This window comes from Oryzias melastigma, linkage group LG15, assembly GCF_002922805.2.
Source record: "Oryzias melastigma strain HK-1 linkage group LG15, ASM292280v2, whole genome shotgun sequence".
Lineage (NCBI taxonomy): Eukaryota > Metazoa > Chordata > Actinopteri > Beloniformes > Adrianichthyidae > Oryzias > Oryzias melastigma.
In genome coordinates, this window is record NC_050526.1 from 26361546 (window position 1) to 26373834 (window position 12289).

A 12289-nucleotide genomic window follows, 5' to 3' on the forward strand; every position below is an offset into this window, starting at 1 on the left:
GACTACGCTAACTCCCAACCTTTTTTTGTCTAGCAGAGCACTGCTACATGTTAGCCACAGTAGCACATTTCCAATAACACCCAAACTCTTTCACAGAATGCCATGCACCTCTCAAATTTGCTTCAACAACAGTAAATGCAACCAGAATTGATCCATATATTAGATTCTCCAGATTATAAAGTTCTTTGTTGTTTTTTGATGTAAAAATCGAGGCTTATAAGTGCACCTTATACTGTGGGGAATACAGAGCTGCCATCCTGCAGAAATTACTAGAGAACAACGCAGGTTTTTTGATTTATGGCTAAAAATAAAGACTACTCTGAATGCTTTAAAAATAGATCATAAGATAGTGTGACTTGAAAGACCTGATGGATGATCAGATTGTCAGTCACAGATCCTCCATGGTCATTTTCTCTCCCACTCCCCAATGTTTTCCGGTAAACTATATCATAACTTTGCCTCCCATTGAAGAAAGTGGTGTCTCTTGTTTTGCAGCTGGATTTCTGACAGTGCTCTCTTCTGCTTACTGCAGTTTTCCCTCTAAATAAAGGATGAGTTGGTAGTTTGTCTCCGTTTTCACACTTCCCCTGTTTTGATTTACTCCAGGCTCTGTTGTACAGCTGGGGAGAGGCACCCTGCTCCGCTATAACCATCCAACGGAAGCTTCCCAGCTAAGACCAAACCAGCAGGTACAAAAAATGCCCCCAAACTGACACAAACGGTTCCCGCTGTGCTCCTGGAACACACGCTGGGTTCCAACCATGGTTGTTTCCAGGTCTTCTCATCTGCATTTTGTTCTTCTCGATGTTCTGATAAAATCACTTTTCGCTTGTTCTATTAAGAGAATTGTAATGTTCTGTATAACAAAGAAATAGTCTGGTTTGCAATTGTGAATGGATTGTAGAGAAGCTCGTGATGAGAATATGAAACACTGCAGGGTTCTCGGTGTGTTTTCTGTGGCTGTTATTTGGCTCACAATCAGACGTTGGATATTATTACTCTGCAACAGAAGAACAGCTCTTTCCGGGTTTGCTCGTGTTTAACCCCTTGATGCCTGTTGGTGTAAATATCCATAAAACCACTTTAACATCTAATTGAAAGCAAAAACACAAGTGACATTTTTAAAAATGATTATAAAAATAAATTCAGTCATCAAGTGGTTAAAAATTATAGATGCTCCTTGTTTCAGACACGATTTTTATTTTATTCTACTACCTGTCCTAAAGCAGTACGCTCAATTATTTCATAAAATTGTATTATGTGAACACACTTTTTGTATGCTATTTTTTTTAATCTAAATAATAATATAGCCTTAAATCTGCATAAAATTTTAGGAGTGGTTTGAATGGCTGAAATGATTTTCTTTCTTTGAAGTATAGCAGGTGAACGCTGGATGTCATGGAAAAAAACTGGATTGGAAGAAAACTCCTTAGAAAACATGTAGACATAAAATATTTCTAGACAAACTACACTCATATCTTTATCTTCATTTGTGTCTCATCTTTATTTTTACACATTTACATAAATCATCAGATCATTGGAAATTCAAGGTTAAGTCAGAAAAAAAGACTTAAAATAAGTAGTTATTTAAAACAAAATCAAGAATGCAAACATTTAAGACTAATAATAAACACAAATGTCGTATTTGAAAAGCTAAAATGGCAAAAAAAAGTTTGGTGTTTATGGAAATTATGTATGTCGGTATCCACACATGAACACTGAACAGCTCATCATTCCTATTTTTGCTGAAGAACATCAGTGGTGGCCAAAGTGGGATCAATAAAATATATATTGGTGGGAAAAATGGTTTAAGTTGGAAATAAACTTCTGTTACAGGATTTGAAGTTGTTTTGTTCATTTTAATAGTTTTTTTTTTCCACTTTATGAAGGAGAATCTAGCACTTTTAGAGGCACAGCTGTTCTTGGGTTTTTGACAGCTCTGCTTCTTGCATTATTGAAAACAGGCCCTTGTGTCGTTACAGCCAAGTGTTGCAAAGCGTTAAAGTCTCTCTGAGGTTCCCAGGAAAGTATTTAGCATTCATATTTAACATGTATTCTAAATTAGAGGAGTCTGGAGAGCTCCACATTTGCTAAGAATGTGCTGGAACACCCAGAATGCAGTCTGTCATGTTTAATTGATTAGTATTTTTTCCTCCCAAAGTTTTCTGCCCGAATGTTGAAAAGTTCTATCTTTACTTCCAAATTTTGTGAAAAACAAACGAGATAAAGATGAGATGCTGATCATTTTGTTGAATTTTTTTTCAGAATTTTTTTTTTCTTGGTTTTGCCAAATGTAAACATCCTAATTAGTCAGATAGCTTAAAGTGTGTAACTTTAGCATCTTATTTCAGATTTTTTTAAACTTCTTTCCTTCTGTTGTAAGCAGAGCACAGCTGCCTCCAGAGGATGTTTGACTGACTCCTCCAAATCTGCGGAAAAGACGATGCTGCAAAATTCAAGGTAAGACTTGCAGACATTGGAAATAACAGCCTATATCCCTCCATGAATGTTTTGTGCACACATGCAAATCCAACTGACTAGTATTCTTCAGAACTGATTTCTTTAAATGGGTGCAGGAACCTCTTCTGTAGTCCTGATTCTCTCACTGAGTGAAGAATTATTACAGACAGGTCTACATCCAAGACGGTGTCCCAGAATGACTCCTCTGCTTCACCTGTAGGATCTTGTGAACTTCAAATACAGCAACCAAGCAAATTCCCACAATGCACTGTTAGTTGAAGCAACGCTCTACGGCTGTCGCATCATTTTACTTGCACTTCAGTGGACACGGGCAGTCTCCCATGTCCACTGAAGTGCAAACGCCTGGAGAGTTTCTTTTGGTCAAGTGTTCCTGTGTAATGTCAACTCGGAATGCAAAGTCACCGATGAGTTTGTGCTGTTGGGTAACGGTGCTCTTTCTGCAAATGTAGAAATTGATGTTGATTTAGGAATTAAGTTGGCATAAAACGGGCTTAAAGTTATGAATGTAACTTATAAAAACCTGCTGGTTCCATTCAAAATCCTGTCTTTGATAGGAATATTGAGTACAGTTTTTTTTTTCCCGTAATAATTTAAGAATCATTCCATTTAGGAAATCTTTCTTTGGTAATGAGCTAAGTAAACCTGCTCTTTTGAAAATATTTCTATATCAGATGTGGAGTTTTACAAATCCTGAAGTAAGTCAATTGAAATTCTTACCCAGGACAATAATCAGAAGTGAGCTACTTTGAAGTCCAAACTCATACCTCTTGAAAGCTGACTGCACAACACTTGTCAAATGTTATAAATGTGGACGCCAACAGGCTCCACCCACTTTTATTGACACATCTGATAGGTAAGTTTATAACATGAACAACTTGAACTACAGAAAGAAATACCATGAAAAGAAAGGATTAGCAAGAACATGTGAAAAACTGTGTCCGATCAAGAATGGTTATTCTGACAAATAGAATGACTGAATAGTAGCTGTTTATTTTCACCATAAACGTCTATTGGATTTTGGCTTCTTGGAGCCAGAGATTAGTTCCTGTTTGGAATGCCGGCTGGGCGGGGTTATTTGGACTAGTTCTCATATACAGTCAATGGTTGATATCAATATATTTATGAAAATGTTTATTTTTCCGAAACAAATTTATCGCCCATGTGCCTTCACATTTCTTTCTACTTCATACATTTTTATTGTTAATCACAGGTATACAAATTGTTTAAATGAGCAGAATTAAAACTGTAGAGAATCGGAGCAGGTTTCGTCCCGATGTTTGACAAAGTAATTTTAACAGTTTTAGATTTGTAATTTTATTTTTTGTCAGATTTGACTTGTTTAAACACTTTCTTTTTGAAGAACCCATAACGGTGGGATTTTCAGTCCCTTTTATTTTTAACTTATGTATTGTGTTAATACATACAAACAGCAACATGTGCATTTCACTCATGAGTCATGCGGAAGTTTTTAAATGGAAAAATAGAAAATGACTTCTTTGTGCCTCTAGGTTTTGATGGATTTTGTGTGTTTTTTCTAATGTGTTGTCCACAATGTGAGTTTCTCTTCCATTAAACTTTAATAGTGATCGGTTTGAGACCCTCTCTGGGACGTTTTGATGTTCAGTTGTTCATCTCAGACATGTGGAGCAATTGGAAGTGGAGTTTTGCTCTTGTCAACCCACCCAAAAAGAGAGAAAACAGCCCAACTGACCCTGTGACTCATGTTTTCAATCTTCCAGCCGCTGGTGTCTATCAGGTCTCCTATAAGTTGGATATAAACAGCCTTTGTGGTCTTAATACAATGCTAGCATTAGTGGTTTCTGAAACTACCACGTTCAATATTCATCACATCCAGAGAGTGTTTTAGGAATGAAAGCTCCACAGCATTCTGTTGTTTCGATTGGAAAACCTATTACACCTAAAGATAATACAACAGTCGGGCTCATTGCTGGGAATTTTAATTCCCCCTTGGTAGTTGTGGTCTAACGCACAAACTCCATGAAATAAAATATTTTCATCTTTATTTTCCTCCTGTAACCTGCTACTCCAGACCTTCATTTATTTAAGCTCTGTGTCAGAAGTGAGGAAAACTTTTTTTTTTCCTCATGCATTCTCGCTCTGCTTCTTGGCTCACTTATCATAACTTTCCCTGCAGCAAGGACAGAATTGATCCTGGTAATCTCAGAAATAACCCTCAGTAGCAAGAGGAAACAAATTTAATTGAAATGCTGGCTGTGGATGTGTTGCACTGAAGGAGCGACATCAAATCTCAGTGATCTGGCCGGCAGCTGCTGCAAGAGTTGCTCTGTTACAATACAAGCAGCCCCTCTATTATCAGGAAAATCTGTTTGTCTGAGACTAAACACAAATGACGGAACAAAAATAAATGAGTTAATGTACAGCTGCTCCCGAGGGACTGAAGGAACTATTATTTAGCGCATTTTTATATCTTAAATTTTACCTTTTTATATTCCAATATTCTCATAACAAAGGCATAAGAAAACATGGAGATTAGAGATATTTGAAGTATATTTAATAACTTCTTATGAGTGGTACCAGATTTCCCCTCAGATACACACCAGAGAGTAGCTCATCTTTTTATTTTTATAAAAGCCACGTAATTAAAACTGTTACTTTAGTTTAGCCAAAACGTAAAATTTATTGGATTTGGTTAATGGGAAGTAATTACTGCTTATATTTCGTTTTAAATTAAAAAAAGGTTTTGGTGTTTTTGTAGAAGAAGTTTCAGCCTTTCTTTTTTAATGTTTGACAGAAATCTATAATCTTTAACAGTTAGTCTCTTTAGTCCTTTTGTAAAATGTATTACTACTTTGTATGCATTACATTGTTTTTTATAGTAAACCTGAAAAAAATTCCCCTTTTACTCAAATAAAAAACAAAATATTAAGAGAAACTAATATTTTCTCTGTGGAAAAGTTTTTTACTTTTGACTGAAGCTCGTGTTCTTTCAAAGTAAGACTTCCTTTGTCAAACAGAATCATCCCAGACAGCAAATGTGAAATGTTTTAATCAATGCAAGACAAAAATTGCATTTTTTTGTTATACCTTGGGTCTACTTTGAGTTGAATCAATTTTCATTTTCTTACAACAGTTTGAACTGATCGTAAATATGAATTCATTGGTTTATGATTCAGTAGAAAAAGTATATTATATTTTTTAGCACGTCCCCTTCGAACAGCCACAATCCATTATTACGCAGAGTAAGAAATTATGTGCTTTAAACTCATAAGAAACTGAGCAATTTTATAGTCACCATTTGAACAAAGAAATATTCAGAAAAAAATAACTTTAAGCTTAATTTTCTTCATAGGTGTCATCCATTTAAAAAAAATGCTCCAAAAATATATGAAAAACAATAAACAGCATTTTATTCAGAATTGGTCTTAAAGATGTTAATAACGCCGTCTTTAAAAGTTCAAAAAGTCACTTAAGCTAAATGTTTAGATACTGGAACCAGTGGAGAAGTTTAAAGTAGTTTAAATCCTCATAGAGAAATCAATGGAACGGGCAGCAACAGATTAGTTTGAACGCTAGAGATGCAAAAAAATTGGAGCATAGGATTGAGTTAAACTAATGTTTTCTGTAATTGGCTTCACAGATGTCTGCAATCAGTCTATTTAAAGAGCAAAACGCAGCCACTGTTAGAATATGGAGTTCACTCTTTGCAGAATCCCAAGATCCTGAGAGTTTCACATGGATCCCTTCTTTTAGTTGGTAGCTGCCTCACTAGGTGGGACAGAAGAGAACTTTTGACAAATTGTGGAGACTTGAAGAGTAGAATTTGCCAAGATGCTTGTTGACATGATACGAAGCTTCTGGGAGTTGATGTTTGGACAGATGAGACAAAACTGAAGGTTTTTTTTTTTTTTTTTATATAGATGCAAAGCTGAATTGTTTAAAGAGGAAAGTCTGTACTCGCTGAGAAACCTGCAGGGAAGCTCAGTTTTCTGCTCTGCTGCATCTGGAACAGGATGTCCTGAATTTGTGCAGACAGCAGTTATTTCTGCAGACTGGAAACATGCCGTCCAGGATCAAAAAGATGGTTTCAGTTACAGGTTATAAAGTCTTCTTAAAATTACAAACACCCAATGGTGTCTACGGAGTACAGATGGATTTCTTGTAAAATCCAACTCGTGAAAATTTGTGTTTTGAACCTGTTCCTTTGGCATTTTTTTAACGATGGAGGATATATATTAAGAAAATTGAGCTTATAAATGCATTTGAGTATTTCTTTAATAAAATTGTTGTGAATCTGGAGCAGACAAAAAATGCAGTTTGAAAAGATCATATTTGTAATTTAGAGAAAACTTTGGGCGGGCTGCAAGATCCCTGCTCCGCTCCATTCTGATGCATCCACTTGCAGACAAATGGATCCATGTACGTCTTTGTTTTCCTCGTCTGAGCTGGAATCTGGCTCAAAACCGTACGGCTGGAGACCTCCATTTTTGTTGCACTAGTCATGTTAGCTTGGGGTTTTAGGGGCTATAAGCTAGTGAGCGAGTGTGGAAAGGCAGAGCTCTCAGCAACAGGGGGAGAGAAGGGGACGGGGTGGCCATTTTTGTTGCACCAGTAATGTTAATTTGGGGAGTATTTTAGTTAGCAGGAGGGCATGTTAACAGTTGGGTGAAAGAAAAGGGAGGCCCGAGCTGCTCCACTACTGCTGCTCTGCAGAAACTGTCTGAGAATATGACGCAGGTTTTTGGATTTTTGCCCAAAAAAAGGTTGTCATAATTAAAATATCACTGAGAACACTTTGAAATTAGATCATAAAATGATCAGAATGGGTCTTTAATGAGATTTAACCAAAGTTTTTGATGAGATGGAATGAAATGTCCAACAAACATTTGAATTTTGTGAAAAAGTCAAATTTGTTTATTCATAAAGTGAATCTCAGACTTATCATTTATTCAAATATTTCTGTATATCAGCAGATGAGACAGCAGCACTTTTTGGGAATCATAATCAATTGCGGCAGACATTTTACTTTTTTAAAACTTTTTCCTTTAGGAAATAAAAAGTTTTCAAAGTTTAATACCAACAACAGCAAGTGCAGACCAACAAAAGTTGGACGAGTTGCAGTGATCTGTGGCGGTAATAAAGCCGAGGTGTGCCAGTTTTCTAATTCAATAACAACCCCTGAACATGGGCCACCGAAGAGCAGGAAAAAACCTGTTAGGATCTGCAACAATCCTCTAATCATCAATAGGACCTGAGCTGTGTCGTCGTCGTTGTTGTGGGTGTTTTTCTCTGCTGATGCACACAAAGCTCTGCAAAAGCTGCTGTTCAGAAATCATTCTGTTATACGTTTAGTTTTTGGCTCCGTCCCTTTGGATCGCCAAGTATTGTATGTAAATCCTCAAATCAACATTCACAGATTCCATTTAATTTCACAGCTGGTAGAGTGTCTCTAATCTCATGCAGCCATTTGGGGGAGTTTGCTTTTCAAGTCTAATGGATGTTTTTGTGACAAAGGTGTTTGACTGCTATTGTTTTTCTTTTGACTGCAAACTTGCATTTCATCAAATTAATTTTTGTTTTTGTGAACAAAGAGCAGAGTTTCCCAGGCGACGCTGGCTTTGTAAAAGAATGCCAAATGTGTTTTGTGTTGCATATCTTTATTTCAGCCGGGTGGGTCTTTGGACGCCATCGCCACCGCCAGCACACCCCCACATCTGCCTCACTTCTACCCCAGAAAAAAAGCTCAACAGCCTGGTACGTGTCGCTTTTTTAAGAATTTGAACTTTGGCTGACAGGTACAGTCAGAGGAATATTTAACCCTGGAGAATCAAATGTAGCCACTATTTTATTTATTTATTTTTTGTGTCCCGCAACAGTGCTGGATTGTAAGGATCAGATTGTTTTCGCAATTCTTCTTTCTTACTGTGTCTTTAAGTTAAAACTCGCTCCCGCCACACACTCAAAAACTCGCCAAAGTTTGCAGACGTATAATACCCGGTAAAAAATGAATTCTGGACATGGTGGACGACCCCCTCAAAAAATGACATCACAGGAGGAGAAATTGGGTTAAAATCTTATAAGGTGGCCAGTTTCTGGCAAAGTGTAATTTCCCATATTATGAGCAAATACAAAATTTTCTTCTTGCGATCCTCACAAATTTCACATGTCTAGTCTACAACCTTTAACCTAAGGAAAGCCTGCCACTGCCAGCTTGAATTAAAAAAAAATCACCTTTAGTAATTCTACACATTAAAACTCCTCTTAGGGATTTGAATCTATTGCGTCCTTAATCTATAACTCCTCATGCATTATTGGGAAGCTGCTTTGAGAAAAAATGTTGGATTTAAAGACTGTAGATTTTGAATGGCATTAGTGACGATAGTGCAAAAGTGGCGTTCCCTGTTAATCGCATATTGTAAAAATGTAATACATGAATTGTTGGCTCAAGTTGAACAAAACAATGTCATGCAATATGAAGATATTAGGAATGTGGGCATGGAAAACAACAACCTCTGTTGCCAAGGAAATCCAAATATGTGCTTTAGTTAAATTTTTCAAAAATTACATAGACTTGTTTGTAACCCTCAGGCAACCAAAACATAAAATAGTGTGATGGAGATGAAATCAACAGATAAAACATAAAATAGTGTGATGGAGATGAAATCAACAGATTTCAGATTGCCATTTGAAATAAATGTGTGTAGGACCTCTGTCAGACATACGCCGCTCATGGCTTTTTTGTATTTGTTCTTTTCTTTCTTTCATATTTATTTCTCTGGTATTTTTTTTATTGCCACTTTTATTTGCTGCAATCCAAAATGAACAAACAAAAAATCTAGTTAGCTTAAAAACTTTTTTGGAAAATTGATTTTTTTTTCTGGGTTAAGCAACTTTACAAGGTTAGAGAGTAGAACTTTTAAACTTCATGTTCTCTTTTCATGCCTTTCTAAAACATATAATGGGGGAGTTTTGCAGAAGATTAAACAAAAAAATCTCAGAGGAAACTGGAAGATATTTTTTTATCTTTAAATGTACTAAAATCTTTTTTTTAACTGAATACATTTACATATTTTCTTTCACTATAAATTTCTATTAAAAAAACTATAGCAGAAGAATATATTTGCAGACTTTTGCCTGTTTAAAAGTTGTATCTCTTCTTATTTTTGTCTTCTCTCATCGTGTATCTAGGCCATTCCTGGTAGAGATCCCGTCCCTTCCGTTACTTTTGAGTTGGATGGAGACACACTGCAGGATGGAACGAGCACCAGGGATGGCCAGGAACTACAGGGGGACTGGTGTCATAAATCAGGGCCAGGACTCCTTTCTGAGGGGCCACAGAGGACAGCTCGGAGTGGAGCAGGAGAGGCACGTTTTAACAGGGATGAGGTTTGGTCAGGGAATGCCAGCCTCCAGCAGACAAGTGTCCTGGGCCCGGGTGATGGATGTGGCAGGAAGCCAGGAGGGGATGCTAATGAGATCCAAGGTCCTGTGACTGACTTCTTTAAGGGAAGACCTGGCTCTGGAGGGAGCTCATTAGGCAGCGAGTCCCACCTGCAGGGAAGAGGAGGGAGTATCTGCAGGTCGAATCTCCAGCAGACCAGCCCTCCGCTCGACACAAAGCCCCTCAGCAGTCAGGTGGCCCGCTGTCCACCCAGAGACACAAGTTTCCAGGACCAGTTTAGCTGCAAAGAGATGGATGAATCTGGAGGTTTGGAGGAGATCCCAGCAGTGTGTGTGACAGAGGCGACAGCCGCTACAGTGCAGCTCTCCAGGCTGGGAGCTTTGTTCAGCAACGTTTCTTCTATTGTCCAGGATGCAAAGTATCTTCTTTTCAGCTCTCCTGCTGCAGGACAGCAAGCCAGAGAAGTTAGACTACTGACTTTTGGAGCCCGCTGGTCCAGCCATGTTGTATCTGTAGTCAGAGAAAGTCATGTTTTGTCCATGGTGAAGGGCAGCCACGTCTTCTCAATGGTTGGCGGAGACTTTGCCTCGTCTCTTTTTGCCAAAAGTCCTTTTTTCTCAGTTTTAAAAGAACTACCTGTGGTGCAGCACATCCAGCTGGCTATGGCTTCACATCTTCAGCATATGGAAGCAGGCTTGGTTGGTTCTGAAAATCTAGCTCAAGATGCACCAAAAAGTTTGGCAGAATCTGCAGCTGATGTGCAGAAAATCTCAAAGGACGGCTGCAGCAAAGACTTGCAGACACCACAAAGGCAGGAAAGGGAAAACTCTGTGAAACAAGGAGCTAAAGCTGCATTTATGTCGAGGCAGGTCAGCAGGACTGAGACGAGGTATCCAACTAAGGTCGGAGATCAGCCACTGAGAAAGCCCACGATGGCCCGCATTGAAATTCAACCACTGATCAAATTTCCGGACCCTCTTTTGAATCTACAAACTCTGCCGTTTCAAAAACTGATTGCCGTTTTACAGACGACCATCTCTGCTTCAGAATTCAACTCCCAGAAGGTTGGAGCTCTGTACTGGCTGACTGTGGCGAAATGCAGCCAACCTGAACCTCAACCTGCACTCCTGGTTCTGACGGAAACGGACCTCTACACCCTCACTGCAGACTCCGGCCTCCTGGTTCTGTTCCATCAGCTGTCTTTGTTCCAGCTGAAGGATGTGCACGTCGGCCTAGCGGGTCAGAGTGTGCGTTTCATGGGAACTACAGAGGAAGGCATCCTCGCTGTGTATACCCACAACCAGAAGATGAGCAAGAAACTGTGCTGCTCCATCCTTGATATTGTTTCTCCTGGAGAATGCAGGGTTTCTCAGCATCCTCTGCTCATCGAGGACTTGATGAAGATATCTTTAGACCGTCAAGTCTTTGTGCCGGACCTGCTGCTGGATTCTGGGCTAAAGATTTGCTGTCAGTTTCAGAAGAGCCTCGCTGATCTGCTGTACGTTCTTCATTGTAATATGGACCAGAACACTGTCACTTTAGGGGAGATGCAGCTATTAATGTACACAAGTGTGGGAGTGCACGTCGGCTCCGGTGGCCAACATGTGGCCCAGTTTTTTCTCACGGATTCGCATCTTGGTCTGCTGAGGGCCGACGCCGTCTTCCACCCACCTCCACAGCCGGTTACCACGTGGACCTGCTGCCCTCAGTTCTACGACTTAACCGTTTCTAAGCTGTCAGATGTGCGCTGCATGCTGGTGCATGATGAAGACAAGAGGGGAGCTGTCAGACTGGATGTAATTCTTGCAAATGTGAGGGGCAGGGGTCACCCTGAAAGCGTGGAGAAGACAGCTACCCCATCTGAGCATGCTTTAAATTCATCTCCGCATGCAGAAGTGTGGAAATTAACTTTCAGTTGCTCCACCGAGGCTGCCCGCCTGATTAATCACTTGTCAAATGTCTGATCAAGGACTGAATGGCCGGTAATGAACAGCCCAGCTTGAAATCTCGCGCTCACTGGGAGCAGTGGCAAAAGTGCATTCCACCCAGACGAAGCAAAGAATGATTTTATCGTATAAAAAGCAGCAGAATCTGTGACCTACTTTGACGGGTTTTTTTAAGTTTCTGTCACATTAAAGTTGGATGACTTCTGCGCTGAAGATTTTATCTTAAAACACTTAAATTTCTCTTTTCATACTTTGTCTTTTTTTCACTGCCTTGTTGTTGTTTTCTGTTGGTTTATTTTTTGACGCTTTTTAATAATTGAAGGTGTTGAGAATTTAAAAACTGCTTATTTTATTTGTCTTTTAAATCTGTCACTGTGGAAAATATTTTTATGAAGAAATGTATTAAATGTAAAACTCTTTATGAAAATAAAAGTTTCTCGTTTTTCTACTTTGTTGGTTTGTTTTTATTTCTGGTCTGTTG

The 12289-nt window shown here is 38.8% G+C and overlaps 1 protein-coding gene across 3 annotated transcripts in view; it reads left to right on the forward strand.

The window, feature by feature from the left end:
• kif16bb (kinesin family member 16Bb) overlaps nucleotides 1-12200 on the forward strand; it is a 28993-nt gene extending 16793 nt beyond the window's left edge. For 2 of the 3 annotated variants that reach the window (XM_024296693.2, XM_024296695.2), the window contains exons 16-19: nucleotides 607-689; nucleotides 2384-2460; nucleotides 8127-8214; nucleotides 9649-12200. In XM_024296693.2, coding sequence (XP_024152461.1) covers nucleotides 607-689; nucleotides 2384-2460; nucleotides 8127-8214; nucleotides 9649-11826 — 2426 coding nt within the window. In that variant the 3' untranslated portion in view covers nucleotides 11827-12200. The remainder of the gene's footprint in view (nucleotides 1-606; nucleotides 690-2383; nucleotides 2461-8126; nucleotides 8215-9648) is intronic. The other variant, XM_024296694.2, reaches the window with a different exon arrangement.
• The last annotated feature ends 89 nt before the right edge of the window (nucleotides 12201-12289 follow it).